At 32.5% G+C, this 18530-nt stretch overlaps 2 protein-coding genes across 2 annotated transcripts in view; both read left to right on the top strand.

Annotated features, from left to right (window-relative positions):
- LOC127728308 (divergent protein kinase domain 1B-like) overlaps window positions 1–18530 on the top strand; it is a 302906-nt gene that overhangs the window by 112681 nt on the left and 171695 nt on the right. The gene's annotated exons all lie outside the window — the stretch shown is intronic.
- LOC127728291 (uncharacterized) overlaps window positions 1–18530 on the top strand; it is a 65869-nt gene that overhangs the window by 19610 nt on the left and 27729 nt on the right. The window contains exons 3-6 of the mRNA XM_052235623.1: window positions 387–460; window positions 3166–3263; window positions 14538–14699; window positions 17871–17973. Of these exons, the coding sequence (XP_052091583.1) occupies window positions 387–460; window positions 3166–3263; window positions 14538–14699; window positions 17871–17973 (437 nt within the window). The remainder of the gene's footprint in view (window positions 1–386; window positions 461–3165; window positions 3264–14537; window positions 14700–17870; window positions 17974–18530) is intronic.

Here is an 18530-nt window from a genome sequence, read left to right as displayed (position 1 = left end):
ATATTGAAAAGCAAAATTAATCATTGAAAGATTTAAGCAAAAAATTACAGGTGAGACCTCCACTCAAAAGGAGGGGTATACTGCTTTACACCTAACTGTTCGTCTGTCCCTTAAAACTTCTGTTGCATTTTCTAAGAAACTACAGATCAGAGCTATCTGAAATTTCTTAAATGGCTTCATGTCTGCACTCTTTACTATGTGACTATGGTTCAGATTCATCGCTCATCAACTTCCTGTTTACCGGATACTTATATATTCTATTACTGAAAACTTAAAGGGGGGGGGGGGGGGGGTATCATTAGTTCACAGTAGTTCACAGTTCTTCATGTTTTAAAATTATTAATTTTACACAAATCTAAGTAGAAGTGTTTACATTTTTGTTTTAGATTGTTACTGATAGTTTAAAGACAAAGTTTCCAAATGTTATGTCTGAAAAGATGCTGCTGGTGTTTCAAATTAGGTCTGTATATCATGGAAAGTATTACTTGCAAACATAACATTACTGTAAAAGTACCAATGTTTCACTATTTATCTAAAATCAGTTCACTCAAAAATCTAAATCTATAATTGAATTTATATTTATTTTATTAAAAAACTACAAGTAAGATATATGTACTTTAATTTCAAAAGAAAATCTGTGCCTAGACTTTTTTGGGGGCCATCAAATTTGAAAATCAATATGCTATAAATTGGTCAATGTTCAGCATCGAGACATTCACATGATATATTATTTTCAATTACTAAGAATAAATTCATACTTGATTTTAGTATAACATACTTACCATATGTCTCATTTTTAGTCTCTTAAAAGAAACCTTCAAAAACTACCAATATTGTCTAGTTCTGATGTGTGTCACATAGGTACATTTTTGTAACTGGATGATGGAAACAATTTACATTTTTTTTTTCTTCAAGTTTCATATGACCTTTACAAAAATGGTTATATGATCAGTGTAAGATTTTGTTAACTAACATTTCCAGACTGACAGAGGACAAGTAAAACTCAGCATGGCCTTAAAGAATGATAAAGGAGTAGGGGCAATAAGGCCCTTATTTGGCCCAAATATAACTGCAAATTTAAAAGTTATCATACATATTCTTAAATTTGTCAAAACTAGACTAAGGTACAAGGTTTTTAGGAAATAAAAACACATTTCACATTGAAGGAGTTACCATGGCAAAAACAAAGTCAAAATTTGCATATTTTATAAAATTTCTTGATTTTCCTTGTTTTTCATCAAATTTTAAGTAAATTTTAGATTGGAAAAGTATCTGCGCACCCAAGAAACAACTTTATATTTTTTGAGATTACGTCAATAGTTATAACAAAGCTTCTCTTAAATTATTTAATTGTTTCTTGGCTGCGCACGATGTTTCCACAATGGAAATAACGACCGAAAACTGCATGAATTCTGCATTTTTCATCGTTTTTGTGAAAACAATACATATCATGACGTAATTGTGACGTCATCAGATAAAAATTCTTATGTTTTTCATTTATATTTCATGACCCTATGCATTTCCAAACATTATGTGCCAATTTGAAATAGTTGTCAAACATTTTATTTTCTTGGGCCAAAACCGGGCCTTAATGCTCCTACTCCTTTTGTTGTATTGTCTGTCATCTTATATGCACTTAAAATTCTAATTATATGATGAAATCAATCAAATTAGAATAAACATGAAAACACAACAGTGTAGCTAATAAAGTAAAATACACACTGATTTATACCAGTCTTAGAATTTACCCCATGGAAAAAAAGAATATACATAAAGAGAGATAACATGGGAAAATATCCTATCTACTATATTTTAGCTGCTACTGTAATTGACATAAAAACAAAAACACTTGTTGCTCATATTTCTAATGTAGAATTCTGATGTATCTTTGGTAACTGCTGCACCTCATTCTAAAGATTCTATAATTTAACAAGAGTGCACACGCTGAAATGTCTCGCCTTCTTTACTAATCATTGATATTATGTTGATAGTCCTAAATATAAAGCTTTATTACAACTGTCACGTAAACTTAACATTAACCAAGTAAACTAAACATTGACCAATGAACCATGAAAATGAGGTCAAGGTCAGATGAACCATGCTAGGCAGGCATGTACAGCTAACAATTCTTCCATACAACAAATATAGTTGACCTATTGCTTATAGTTTAAGAAAAACAGACCAAAACACAAAAACTTAACACTGAGCAATGAACCTTGAAAATGAGGCCAAGGTCAAATAAAACCTGCGTGACTGACATATAGATCATAAAATATTTCCGTACACCAAATATAGTTGAACTATTGCATATAGTATTAGAAAAAAAGACCAAAACTCAAAAACTTAACTTTGACCACTGAACCATGAAAATGAGGTCAAGGTCAGATGACACCTGCCAGCTAGACATGTACACCTTACAATCATTCCATACACCAAATATAGTAGACCTATTGCATACAGTATAAGAAAAACAGACCAAAACACAAAAACTTAACTATAACCACTGAACCATGAAAATGAGGTCAAGGTCAGATGACACCTGCCAGTTGGACATGTACACCTTACAGTCCTTCCATACACTGAATATACTAGACCTATTGCTTATAGTATCTGAGATATGGACTTGACCACAAAAACTTAACCTTGTTCACTGATCCCTGAAATGAGGTCGAGGTCAAGTGAAAACTGTCTGACGGACATGAGGACCTTGCAAGGTACGCACATACCAAATATAGTTATCTTATTACTTATAATAAGAGAGAATTTAACATTACAAAAAATCTTAACTTTTTTTTCAAGTAGTCACTGAACCATGAAAATGATGTCAAGGACATTGGACATGTGACTGACGGAAACTTCGTAACTTGAGGCATCCATATACAAAGTATGAAGCATCAAGATCTTCCACCTTGTAAAATATAAAGCTTTTAAGAAGTTAGCTAACGCTGCCGCCGTAGCAGCCGCCGCCGGATCACTATCCCTATGTCGAGCTTTCTGCGACAAAAGTCGCAGGCTCGACAAAAAACAGCTTATAAAATGTTTTACACAATTCTACTATATTTTATTTCTTTTATCCAGCATAGTGAAAATGAAGTATGCTAGTTAATAAATTAATAATACACAAGAAATTTTCTAATTAACTGTTCATTATATGTTTATTTACAGAGGGAAAATGTTATCCTATGATGACATTGTGTGTAAGAAAATAAAAAATATGGATGATGTGGATGTTATCTTGAAAATCTTAAAAACTTCAAATGAAGGTTTGTATGTAATATATGTATCTTGTAAATTAACGTTTAGATTGATGATGTCATGTCTCTGAACCCTTCTCTGTATACAGATTACAATATTATTGCAAAAGAAATGAAACCTTTCCCCAGTTCCTCTATGTCAAGGTATTTAAACTTTTGCAAGTTCACCTATCCCATAGTATAAATACAATAGCTATTGTTCTCTGTGGAGTTGACTTCAAGTGTTTCACTCTTTCATAAAAAAATGTTTAACCAGTTGCATTTTGAACTATCGTATCCAACTGTTTAAATGGTAAGAAATTTTGTCAAGCTACTCTAGGAGAATACATGGTTAAAGTCTATATCTTTTGAAAGCAGAGGACATGTTAAATTAGTGTACTTTTGTCTGAAATTTAAATTAAAGTAACCACTTGAAATTCATATATTTTGCCTATATTGAAATTATAGGTTTTCCCATTTCAAGCAAAATACAGTTAAGCAATGTTTAATGTACATCAAGCTCTTGAATTGACTGATTTTTTTCAGTGTTTGACATCATACTTGTGTAGTAGGGTACAGTGGGCAGTAGAGCAGACTAGATTATGTCAATACTTTTATTACGACAGTATAAACAACAACCCTGCAAGTACATAAATAGACATAAATAGACATTAAGTTATACACAAATAAACATAGACATATACACATTATTAGTAAGACAATACAATACAATACAATACACTGAATCAAGTATACAAAAATACGCGTAGCTTATCAAAATGATCTTTGCTTAATACGATTGGTACTTAATTATGAAACTAGAGTGTATTTGAAAAATAACATAAAATACAACCAGTCGAACAATACATTCAAAACTGACATGACACAAGACAAATACAAGAACATGTAATTACCTGTCTATGGGACCAGGTTGTATACTGGTAATATGTATCAGTAACTATAATCTTATTCAGTAGTAAATAATATCTGAAAAATATAAAGTAATAACGTTTTTACCTCTATGAACAATGAAAATATTATAACTGTCTGAATCTTTAAAATCATCAAACTACAGTTAACTCTCGTTGTCTCGAACTCGGTTGACTCGAAATTTCGGATGAGTTGAAGTTTTCTTGTGGTCCCGAACTTTGTTCCATATAAATATATGTATTTCGACTCCTGATGAGTCGAAATTGGATGAATCGAAATTTCGGTTGAGTCAAACTAAATTTACGGTCCCAAGGTTAACAAAAGCATTCAAAATTCATTATTTATCTCGAAATAATACACATATGTCAAAACATGACCTCCGGAATTTAAATGGATTGAAGAGTTAATCTGACAATACACGTGTAATTAAATTTCCGGTCACTGACCAAGGTATTGATGTATGACATTCTATTTCCACAAGTGTTTACCTAAGATTATCTTTTATCACCATGATAAATAATTAGTGATATATTGTTAAAGTTTATGAAAAATTATTTAAAATGTTTACAAAAAAAATAATTAAATTAATCGTGATTTACACTGATGAGCTTGGATGTGTTTAAAGTGGGGATTAAGACTTACGTTGGTGATCACATAAAAACTACTCAATTGGCGTCTTTTATCTTTTTGTATTTTTTCTTTAAAAGAAAGATTGAGATAAAAGAAAATAAAAATAAATCTAAATTTCTAAAATCTCTTGAATCCGAGAATAAACAATTTTGTCAAATTTAAATGACTTAAATAAAGCTAAGATCGATTGGAAATTTCTCTCTCATATAAAAGCAACAGGAAAAAATTGTAACTGTTCAAAGAAATAATTAAATAAGTGGAAACAATGTTATAATAATGAAAGACCATAACATACAAATCCATCGATATGAGACCAGAAAATGATCCCCTTTCCATATTCATCCGGATTTATTTTAGCTTTACCAAGGTAATCAAGAGTTGTGTCCCTTGGTCTGTCAAAATTCCGGTTTTTGTTTGAGTCGAACTATGGGTATCTTGAAATATTTCTCTGGTCCGGCTGACTTCAAGATAACGAGAGCTGACTGTATATGTTGAAGCTACAGAACACAATATGCTTTATCAGTTATTCAAATAAAAGGTCTGATTATCATACTTGCAGGATATCACAATTACAAAAATACTACTTTGAAATTATCTAACAATGAACACCATAATGTACCAAAAGACACACATTTTTCATAAATCTATCACTCATGCTCATTCACACAAAAATGGGTAAAAACTGGGAAAAGGGTAATAAGGAAGAATATCTACCTTATAAGTATATATCTGTCACAAGAATATAGAATCTGCAATATTCTCAAACTCTATGATAGAAAATATGTCTTAACCATTATGAAGACAAAGAACCCACTGGTCACAATATAGATTTAGGCGGGAAAACTATATCCAACCACAAAACAAAGGAATCTAGAAATATCCAACCAATAGAAAGACTCAAACAAGATACACCTTAAACTACTCACAACTCACTTGACCATAACACCTCTGGAAAATTCCTAATTCCAATGTATAGTTAAATATAACAATACATGTACTATAAAGATCAATCATAGCCTGAAGACAAAATCAATACTTTGTCAAGTAGATGATTAAAATATATTTCTTTTAAACAAAAGAGAACTGTATCAGTCAAATAACTTTAAAATATAATTTTACTCAAATATCAAATATTCAAATGTAATAAAGCATATTCTATAAATGTATTATAAAATATGAGAAATACACATTAACACATACTCCCCCAGCTTGTGAAATGGTGACCCCACCATTTACATACCAGAGAGTAGAATAAAAAATGTACAATCAGAATCACAAAGATAAAATAATTCACAGAGTTCATGTATTCTCAGTCACTATTTTCACAAGTGCTCTCCCAATATCCTTTTCTGCAGAAGGAAACATTCCAGACATTGCTAGTCCTTTAAGAAATTCAGCTTTTGCTAACCAGTTGGACTGTTGAGCCATGATAAATTCACCAGACTTCATCCAGTTTGGCTGAGTAGTTGTTCTCTTTGATCTCCTTGGAGCTGGTGTAGGAGCAATGTCTTCTTGATTATTAACAACTATGTCATTTGTCTCAGAGCTCTGATTAATATCTGAATTGGAATGCTCAATATCATCATCAACAATAATTGTTGATTCCTGACCACTTTCAACTTCTGACACTTTACTAACAGAATGTTCCTGTTCATCATCTTCACTTTGATCACCAGGATGCAAGGCGTCATCTGCTACCACACTTCCAGTATCCTGTGTAGGCAATGGATCTGATACATCTGCTGTATCATTCACATTGTACTCTACTTGATCAAATATCAATGAATCATTATCGTCCTCTTCTTTATAATCAAGAGTAATTTGCCCTTGATCAGTATTTGACTGTTCAGAAAGGTGTCCTATTGGGAGTAGCAAATTCCTATGTAATGTTCGTTTCCGACCAGTACCATTTTCTTTCTTAATTTCGAAAACTGGAATTCCTGAATTTGGTTGTCCTATAATTATGTATGCATCTTCCTCCCATTTATCAGATAATTTATGTTTCCCATCCCAAGCAACAATTTTAACTAGTACGTACTTTATCTCCAATATCCAAAATAGCATTTCTTGATTTTAAACCATAATGTAGTTTTTGTTGTGTTTGTTGTTTCCTTGATGATGCTATTGCAAGTTTGTATGCTGATTCCATTCTTTCTTTTAAAGCTTTTATATATTTGGTGTTCAGAATTTTCTCTGATTTGTCCAAATCAAATATAATGTCTACCGGTATTTGTGGTTCTCTACCAAATAAGAGATAATATGGTGACATTCCTGTTGTATCATGTCTTGTGCAATTGTATGCATGCACCATAGTTGCAACATGTGATTTCCAATCATGCTTTTGATTTGGATTGAGTGTCCCTAGCATATTTAGTAAAGTTCTATTGAATCTTTCGCAAACACCATTTCCTTGCGGGTGATATGGAGTTGTTCTAGATTTCTGCATACCAGATAATTCACACAGTTAATTAATTTACCTTCAAAGTTGGCACCTTGATCACTGTGGATTGTTTTGGGAAATCCATAATGGACTACAAATTTGTTCATGAAGGCCTCAGCAGTGGTACGTGCAGTGGTGTTCTTAGTTGGTACTGCTATTGCATATTTAGTGAAATAATCGGTTATCACTAGAATGTACTGTTGGCCTCCTTTTGATGTTTCAAGTCCTAGAAAATCCATACATACTAGCTCAAGTGGCTGAGATGTCTCTATACTTACCATAAGAGCTCTCTGTTTTGTTGATGTTTTCCTTCTAAGACATCTGTCACAATTTGATATCCAGCTTTCTACATCTTTTGGCATACCATGCCAGTAAAAGCGATCACGGAGTAATGATATGGTACGGTCTCTTCCTTGATGACCCATTTCATTGTGTATCTTCTGAAGTATAAATTTTCTATAGGTTGTTGGTATTAACAACTGTTTTCTGGTTTCTCCAGATACAGTATCAGTGGTGGATCTATAAAGGCAGTTGTTTATGATTTCTAACTTTGCATCAGCATCCGCATTATTTATTCCAGATCTATATTTTATCTCAAAATCATATGATGATAAAGCAGCAATCCATTGAGTTGTTGCATCTAATTTAGCAGATGTTAGTACATATGTTAATGGATTGTTGTCTGTAAGAACTAGAGATCTGTGTAGTTTTAAATAATCACTGAAGTTTTCTGTAATAGACCATTTCAATGCCAAAAATTCTAATCGATGAGCAGGGTAATGTTTTTCAGATTTGGTTAAACTCCTGCTTGCATATGCTATTACCCGTTTCTGATTATCCTGATCCTGATATAAAACGGCCCCTAATCCATGTGATGACGCATCAGTATGCAATTCAAACGGTTTGGTAAAATCCGGATAGCCTAAAATTGGTGGTTACATGAGACACTGTTTTAATCTTTCATATGCATTATTTTGCTCATTGGTCCAATTCCAAGATATTTTATTGTTTTTATCCTTGTTTCTTTTATTGTTTCTTCTTATTAGGTGCAGGCATTAAATTTGTCAGTGGACGGGCTATTTTTGAAAAATCCTTAATGAAACGCCTGTAGTATCCTACAAATCCAAGAAATTTTCTTATTTCTTCCGGTGAAGTTGGTTTAGGCCAAGAACTAACCTTTTCAATTTTGTCAGGGTCTGGTTCTATTCCATCTTTTGAAACAATATGTCCAACATACTTCACACGCCGCATAAAAAATGAACATTTCTTTGGAGCTAATTTCAGGCCAGCATCTCGAAGTCTTTGGAATACAAGGTCTATTCTATTTAGATGCTCTTGGTATGTGTCTGAAAATATAATGACATCATTTAAGTATACAAAATAGATTTTCAAATTCAAATCCATCAGTATAGTCTCCATAAGGCGCTGATATGTGGCAGGACTATTGGCAAGGCCAAATGGCATTTTATTGTATTCATAAAAGCCTAAAGGTCCCAATGTGAAAGCTGTTCTCTCTTTATGTTGTTCTTCTATCTCCACATTATGGTAACCAGACTTCATGTCTATAAGGTGTAATACCACCATTGATTTTCCCCTATTAGTCTTTGTTAAATTTGCACTTTTCAAAAAATTGTGCAGAATTTATCTTTGTTTCAAATAAAGAAATACTTGGCATGAGTAAAGTTTGATCCTGTCCAGTACTATAGAAAAAATTTCACATAACATTTCATTGCATATAAGAAAATAACCATCACTGGAAGTTAACCAATCAAATTTTCCCCCTTTTTTAACCTGTATACAAGCTTTAGTAACCATGTAACCTCAAGTTTCCAAAATATTCTATAGAAACCCCAAATAAAAAAATAATGGTGCTTTGAAATACCCAAGATATATGTTTATGACCCAGAAATGTTTTACTGCAATGAAATGTAGGATCAATTACCTACAACTGTCAAATTCAAGGGAATATTTTTTTTCGACCTATTTTCGTATGCAACCGGATGTGACGTACTATGATTTGGTGGTATTACACCTAAAGAAGACTTTTTTGTTAAATAAACTGAATGTGACTTTTTTCCTTTGTTATACTGGTTATTTCAAGCATTCCTGTCAAGTTTTGTCATAATCAGTTCAATAGTTTGAGAAAAATCTAGTATAATGTAAGACGACATCTGCAGCGATTCGAGCAAAATTTCTTCGAAAAATCCAAACCAAGCCGCATCATGATAGAATATAGTGTGGACCAATAAATGATCAAATATTTATCTCATCTGCCTACAAACAGTTGAATATGATACAAAAGATGACTTTAGGATGATAAATACTACCAATGGACCTCTTTGTCTTCCTTATAAGGTCTCTTTTGGTCCATTTATACCTCTCATTTCCTCAAAATTTCTACTTTATAGGCCAATAAATAAAAATTTTGGGGTAACTTTCACTCATTTATGATAGAAATGTTATAATAAATGATTAATTGAAGTATTCAAGCTGAATGAACTATCCGTATAAAAGTTTACTGTCTCCAAGGAGGTTTCAATAAGTCCTTACGTAAAACTTAAATTTACGCCGCGTTCCAGAGAGGGACATAAAAAGCTTCTCTTTTGGTGAATAATTTGTTGTTACTGCTTTAAAAATAATTTCATTTACTTAAAACTATATATTTATTAAAGTATTTCTTAGGAAAAATTTTCTAGTATAGCAGAATATAAGAAAAAAGGAGAAAAAGCTCCCCAAAACTTTAAGTGTGGCTTATTCTGTCAACTAATATTCATGGTAAAGTCCTATTTCAAGGAAATTTTCTCATAAAATGTGTTTTGGAGACTCAATCCACTCAGAATATTTCATTATTAGTAATATTTCACTTAAATAGCAAGAAATTTTAACACATGAGAGTACTCACAAGGTCAAAGGTGCATGTACAGCTTCCTATATTAGGTGTAATACCACCATTGATTTTCCCCTATTAGTCTTTGTTAAATTTGCACTTTTCAAAAAATTGTGCAGAATTTATCTTTGTTTCAAATAAAGAAATACTTGGCATGAGTAAAGTTTGATCCTGTCCAGTACTATAGAAAAAATTTCACATAACATTTCATTGCATATAAGAAAATAACCATCACTGGAAGTTAACCAATCAAATTTTCCCCCTTTTTTAACCTGTATACAAGCTTTAGTAACCATGTAACCTCAAGTTTCCAAAATATTCTATAGAAACCCCAAATAAAAAAATAATGGTGCTTTGAAATACCCAAGATATATGTTTATGACCCAGAAATGTTTTACTGCAATGAAATGTAGGATCAATTACCTACAACTGTCAAATTCAAGGGAATATTTTTTTTCGACCTATTTTCGTATGCAACCGGATGTGACGTACTATGATTTGGTGGTATTACACCATAACGGTGAAGTAGTTATTTCCAGCTAAGGCCTCTAGAATTTCCTCAATTCTCGGAATCGCATGGGAATCTTTTATAGTTCTCTCATTTAATTGACGGTAGTCCACACACATTCTTAATTTCCCATCCTTCTTATGACAAAGTACAATATTCGATGCCCATGGAGAAAATGATTGCCTTATTACACCACTAGCTAACAACTGATGTATATGATTTCTTACTTCCTCATACATGGCAGGTGGAATACGCCGGTGTTTCTGTTTAAAAGGTCTCTCATCTACCAATTCTATTCTGTGTTTTACTATCTTAGTTGTTCCTATAGCCAAATCATCCTTGGACATGATGTCAACATACTTTCCTATTAAATTCTTTCCCTGTTGTACTTCCTCAGGTGTTAAATCATCAGTACATATAGTTACTCCCTCTTCTGTAATGAGCTTGGACGTTTCAGCATCAACCTTTTCTTCTTCCTCAAATCTTGTTAAATTCTCTATAGTGACTGGGTGTAACTCACAAAAAATTGCATTTGGTGATATAGTCACAGTTCTGGTTGAGATATTGGATAAGTGAACATCAGCATTTTTGGTTTGCCCATATGTGTATGGCACTATAGTTGGTGTAATGTCAATATCATCTGGGATTAAAGAACCCTTGGTTGACTGGACCAGACAGCAAACTGGGTGGTATGGTAGTTGCTTATCCAGATACCCTCTTATTCTAACTTCAGTATTTGGTTCAATCAGAATACGTTTCGTCTCAGCTGATTTCATAATGGCCAATCTGTGGTTTTGCTTCTTAAGTTGTTTCTCTCTAAGGTTAAAACAACGTAAAGCCATGTACACTGGTGTATAAAGCTGTGCACTTTGTAAATATTTGTCACCATAAGTATGCTCCAACTGATCAATGTAAGACGCCAATATATTAGTTCCTACTAATACTGGTACTACTGAATTATACTTACTATCTGGTACAATAAGAAATATACCATTGGGTAAAGTAGTGTCTGTATTAGTCTTGCCTTTCTTACTTAGTATGTTAAGATCAACCTCTATATATCCTTCATAAGGTAACTGATTACCATCAGCACATTCTATACTAAGTACTTCTTGAATAGATTGTAGTTGTATATCTGACAAATTCTCTAAATAAAACTTTTAAGAAATGGTAGAAACAGTTGATCCTGTATCTAATAATCCTTGAGTAGGGATACCTCCTACAATAATATCAGTCTCATTGGCAGATCCCACCAAAGTACTACTATATCGGTTGGGATGCTGTGGTCTATGGTCGACTATTTGCCCCTCAATGTCGACCTGTTGGAGTTTAAACCTGCCTTTCTATTGTTATCTAATCTAACAAAGCATCCATATGCTTTGTGACCTTCTTGTCCACATCTCCAACATACAGGTATGCCATCTTGTGTAAATTCTCTCTTGCTTTGACTTGGTGCATTATTTCCATATGATGAGTTTTGGTAATTTGCTCCTTGTCCTTGATTTTGATAGTTTGATCTTTGTCCTTGATTCTGATAATTTGATCTATTTCCTTGGTTCTGATAATTTGATCTATTACCTTGATTATGATAGTTTGATCTATTTCCTCTATAATTAGTATTGCTATTCCTGAAATTTGAACCACCTCTATTGTTGTTTTGGTATCTGTTGCTGTATTGTGTGTCTCTCTCTTTAAGATCTTTTACATCAGTAATTAATTGATGTATCATTGAAGTAAATTCTGACTGGGTATTATCATCAGTTCCAGTTTGTGTCATCATTTTGGCTGGCTGAGGTCTAGCTTCCTTTTTAAAATCAACTTCTTGTTCACGCATGGCCAACTTAAGTTTATCAAAATCTTTGATCATGAAATGAAGATGTCCTGAAGTTTCACAGAGTTTTGGATCTAAACCACTCCAAAACATAGAGTCTTCAGGCCTTACTAGTTTCTGTTTACTTGCTTTATATAAAAGATCTTCTAATCGGTTAGCCCAAGCAGTAATATCTTCATTTGGCTTTTGTGTAGCACTATAAAACTCCTCCATTAATTTGTCATGTTGTATAGACAATCCATAATTTACTTCAAGTTTAGTCAAAAGTTGGTCTAATGAAGCTTCTGGACCTAATCGCATAGCTACTTTTTCAGCTTCACCTCGCAAAGAACGCCTTATTAATAAATCAACAATGTGTGGTGCAAAGGTTGATTTTCGCAAAGAATCCACTTCATAACGCCATAAATCATATTTAGCTTCTCCTTTTCCCGGTTCACCAAAGAATGTCGATATTCTTGGTGTATAATTCGGTAAGGATGTAAGTGTTTGAACATTTCCAGATGACATTACAGCTGGATTAGATGTAACTGAGGATGTTACATTTGTAGTAGTTACTGGTATAGATTGAGTAGTTCCTAATTTATTTAATATTTCAATATTTGGTTTTATTTCAGGTTGCTAAGTGGTGTCAGCCTGCTTAGTTGCTTCAGCTTGCTTAGTTGCTTCAGCTTGCTCGATTGCTTCAGCTTTCTTGAGTTCCTCAACTTGCTTACTTGCTTCAGCCATTTGTGCCAACCATATCTTAAGTCCAGTGGTGGAGGTAGTTTTTGGCTTAGCTCCAAGTTTATCAAATGCACTTAATAACACAGCTCTTTCTTCCAGTGTTAACTCTTCCTCTTTTTGAGGTGTATCTTCCTTGGAGTTCTTTAATGGACTAGCCATGTTATATAGAAAAAAAATAAAGCTGACAAATTATCTCCCTTTAAATCTTGTTATTTGATTTGTTTTCAACCTTTTATTATTGTTATTTTCAAGTTATCTCCCTTTATATATGGCTGATGTTACTACTTGTAATGTACAAAGATCTCCATAACACAAAAACAAAATTTCAAAATAGTAGAAATGTTTCAAATATCAGGCAGTCTCATATATATTATAACTAAATGCTTAAATTGTGATGCGATGTAGTTTAGCTTGGCAAAACCCAAACTTACTACTAACTATACTGTAGTTGTGGATGTAGTTTAGCTTTGCGAAACCAAACTGACTACTATACAGTTTTAACGCAATATAATGTTTGTCTGTCTAATGCCAACAATCCTTTAGTATCTGCTCAGTTATCTTTTTGAGCCAAGTTACTGCTAATAACTTCTTTGGGTGTATACCGTCCTTGTATAAATTAAATTATGATGACGTTTTGTTAACTTATTATGACACAATCCTTTCTTGTATTTTGTATTGCAAGCTAGATCTGATGAAAATTTTGGCGAATAGCTGCCAATGCGGTTGTTAATCAGCTTAATTTGTTTATTAACTTGAACTATTTGCTCCTCCAGTTCAATATCCTGTTACAATATAGATTTAGGCGGGAAAACTATATCCAACCACAAAACAAAGGAATCTAGAAATATCCAACCAATAGAAAGACTCAAACAAGACACACCTTAAACTACTCACAACTCACTTGACCATAACACCTCTGGAAAATTCCTAATTCCAATGTATAGTTAAATATAACAATACATGTACTATAAAGATCAATCATAGCCTGAAGACAAAATCAATACTTTGTCAAGTAGATGATTAAAATATATTTCTTTTAAACAAAAGAGAACTGTATCAGTCAAATAACTTTAAAATATAATTTTATTCAAATATCAAATATTCATATGTAATAAAGCATATTCTATAAATGTATTATAAAATATGAGAAATACACATTATCACACTTGTATGGTATTTTTCATCTAATCCTTCCAACAGAAATACACTGGACGTTAAGCAACCAACAATCAATCAATCCAACAGAAATATATGATATATGATGTACCATTAATTTTGTATAATTCAGTTTTTATACAAGCTAACATAGATACTGGAAATTCAATAGATAATTATAACTTTTACATGTATTGTAGAAAAGAGATGCCAGCCGGTAAATAATTCCTCTGAAATCATCAAGGATTATATCTTTAAGGCTAGAAGTCTAATGGAGAAACAGAGAACAAGAAGTGCTATATTGTTATTTGAAGAGGTTCTTGTCATTGACCCTAAAAACAGTGCAGCCTTCACAGGACTGGGTAAATTGTATAGAACAAATATCGTTATAGTACAACTTTTTTTATGCCCCCGCCATAGCGGAGGGGGCATTAAGTTTTACCCTTGTCCGTCTGTACGTATGTATGTACATCCATACATCCCAAAATTGGTTTCCATTCTCTAACTTGAGTTTGCCTAAACCAAATGTTATCAAACTTATACACAATGCTTATTACCACAAAATACAGATCAAGTTTGAATTTTGGTGGTGTCACTTTAACCCTTCTAGAGTTATGCCCCTTTATAAATGAAAAAAATTACAAAATTTTTAGTTTCCATTCTCTAACTTAAGTTTGCCTCTACCAAATGTTATCAAACTTATACACAATGCTTATTACGACAAAACACAGATCGTATTTGAATTTTGGAGGGGTCACTTTAACCATTCTGGAGTTATGCCCCTTTATAAATGGAGAAAAAAAAATGCAAATTTTTTAGTTTCGGTTCTCTAACTTAAGTTGCCTCAACCAAATGTTATGAAACTTATACACAATGCTCATTACCACAAAACACAGATCAAGTTGAATTTTGGTGGCGTTATTTGACCATTATCGAGTTATCCCCCGTTATAAATAGAAAATTGCAAATTTTTTAGTTTCAGTTCTGTAACTTATTTTATGATTGATTGGTGTTTAACGTCACTTTCAGCTCTATTGGCCAATTAGTGGCAGTCAGTTTTTATTGGTGGAGGAAGCAGGAGTGCCCAGTAAGAACCATGACCTTCGCTAAGGAAACTGACAATCCTTGTCAATTAGTATTGGAGTCAAATGCACATGCCACATGTGGGGTTCGAACTCACAACCTCAGTGTTGACAGGCTAGTGATACAGTAGTTGAACTACTTAGACCACTAGGCCAACAAGGCCTCTCTTTTTTATGAACCTAAAGCTGAAATAACAAAAGAAACAATGTGCCCCATGTTTTCCAACTATCCCCCATTTTAGGTGCAGATTACAGTAACTATTTATATAAATGAATTGAATTTTACTATTGACATTGGTCTTATAAAATAACAGGAGACAGAACAATATAAGTTCTAGCTGCTAGATTCTGAATCCAATTTAAAATATAAATTTCCTATAAAGGAGAAGGTATGATAAGGCTATTTTTTTGCCCCCCTGAATTTGAAAATCAAAAAGTATTATAAATCTACCAAATAAAATCCTTCAGATGTATATCTGGCTGACATCAGTATTTATTTTTAGCTCACCTGGCCCAAAGGGCCAAGTGAGCTTTTCTCATCACTTCGTCGTTATCGTCCGTCGTTATTTTTTACAAAAATCTTCTCCTCTGAAACTACTGAGACAAATTTAACCAAACTTTGCCACAATCATCATTAGGGTGTTTAGTTTTAAAAATGTGTCCAATGACCCTGCCTACCAGTTTTAAAAAATGTGTCCGATGACCCCGCCTACCAACCAACATGGCCGACATGGCTAAAAATAGAACATAGGGATAAAATGCAAGTTTTGTCTATTATTTTTTGAACCGTTATAAATAGAGAAAATCTGAAAGGAGCAAAAATGTTCAGAATAATGAGCTCTACCAATTGTTCATATATATGTCAAAATTGTTAGACAAATTCTGATAGGAGTTATTGCCCATAAATGACAAATTTTACCATTTTTTTTTTCATTTTTGCCTATTACCATGAAAACTATGATATTTAGAGAGAAACAATTTTTTTCCGTTATGCCTTATATGATTTAAATTATAATAGATAAATAGACACTTTAAATCACAAAAATGATCAGCAAGGCAAGATTTATTAAAAAGTCAAATTTTGCTGATATAGTTAGTAGACTGTCACTCTTCATAGGAGTGATTGCCCTTAAATGAGAATTGTTTTACCCTCTTTTGTGTTTTGTGCAAAAACTTAAGAAGATAGAGAAAAACTAAACAGACTAAAAGATAAGTAATACAAGATCAACAAAATAGAGATTTTTGTCATTAATTCTATTCTCGTCTACAATGATGGAGAGTGTCCTAGGCTTTGTTTGATATGCACGTAGACCAAGGTGAGCGACACAGGCTCTTTAGAGCCTCTATTTAATGGCTCACATATTGATATTGGGGCTTAAAACTTCTTACATTCAGTGCCAAATAGCCAAAACTGCCAAAATAGCTTCATTTTGAGATATTGTTGTTTATATTTAGATATTAGCATAAACAGCTTTTCCCAAAAAGATATTTTGCTACAAAATTTATTTTACAAAGATGGTAATGTGTGTAAAATATATTATTGAGTAAAGCAGTTGCTCATATTTATTTTGACCTAAAAGTATTGGTGAAATTGTAGGTCGAGTGGCAACACAAGTGACCTTTCAGCACTAAAGTGTCCAGATTATATTAACCTGCTTATTTATCAATAAAATTAACACATAATTTTGAAAGGCTTGAATCAATTTATTTTTTTTACAATTTCAAGGGTCAAATAATGGCACTTATCATACCTCCTCAATTATATGCAGAATTTGTCAAAATATCTGCTCAGTCCCAGAAAATGGTACCCTTGAAAAACAATTAATTCACAATAGAATTTTTTAAGTCTTCCTCCAATACATGTTAATTTTAGTAGGAGCTTTATATCATTGACATCCTCTTGAAAAGAAATTTTGTTATAAAATGTTACAACTGATTTGCCAAGCTCTTAATATTTTCTAGGCTATAATGGGATTAACCTCCAATATTTGAACTTTTTTTGTTTTATGTTTTACCTCCAAAATTTAAACCTTTTTAACTGAAGTCTATTTTCTGGAGCTTTTTCTTTGAATTGATTATGAAAAAATCCTGCTTGGGTTTTTCAATCAGATTCGTGGCAGTTCTCACACTTTCAGGATTTAAAAAGGGCAAATTTGACAAAACTTAAACTTTCACACTGTAAATTGATCCTGCATTACTCTTAAATTTTCAAGCAAAAAATTTAAAAATGTGTTAGTGACCAATTACTTATTCTGTTATTCATCTATCTTTGTCTTAGATTTTGATGAGAATAGAAAGATAACAAAGTTGGAAACTAGTCATAAATGCTTGTTTTAAAATTTTAAAATTTGCCATTTGGAGATCCATTGTTGATCTGGCCAGGGTCAAGACTCTGAATATACAATTTTAATGTCTTAACAGTTTAATATAAAGTCTTTTATGTTTCTTTAGTTGACTGTTATTTGCAAGCAAAACGACCACAGAAAGCTTTATTTTATCTCAGACAGTTACAGAAATTACAGATAACAGATACAACCAGCCAGGTTTTATTTCGGTATGCATTTGTATATTCTTGAAGATAGAATAAAATGGGGGAATAATGATACCATAAACTTTGTTTGTGCTAACATTTTTTGTCTTTGATATTTGCCGTGAATTTAGAATTTGGAGTGAAATGTTCATGATATTGTTCAAGATATGCATAAATATCTTAAAAATAGTTTGGTTAATAAAAATGATGGCTGACTGAAATTGCACATGGAATTTTCCAGTCACTGAGTCAGGGAAAATTAGTAAACATTTGATATATGTATCTCTTTTCATCAATAAAAGAGGAGCTTTTTGGCTCTGTAAATAGGCCTCAAATTAAAAACATGAATTATACCATTGGTTACATTTTGAAACTTTTAAATATGGACCTTTACCAAAATGTAAGTATTATGATAGTCTTGATGATTGTTACTTTATTAAAGTGATGTCATAGTTGTAATTTACACACTTTTAGCTAAAAATATGCTAATTCAGGAAATATTTGGCTCAGTAGTTTGTCACCTGAAGTAGGCGATATTATCCATATTTCAAACTTAAATAGCAATGTTCAGAGTTTGCTCA

This window comes from Mytilus californianus, unplaced genomic scaffold (genome assembly GCF_021869535.1).
Source record: "Mytilus californianus isolate M0D057914Y unplaced genomic scaffold, xbMytCali1.0.p SCAF_2, whole genome shotgun sequence".
Taxonomy (NCBI): domain Eukaryota; kingdom Metazoa; phylum Mollusca; class Bivalvia; order Mytilida; family Mytilidae; genus Mytilus; species Mytilus californianus.
Note: the sequence above shows the minus strand (reverse complement) of the source record. Positions and strands in the feature narration are given on the sequence as shown.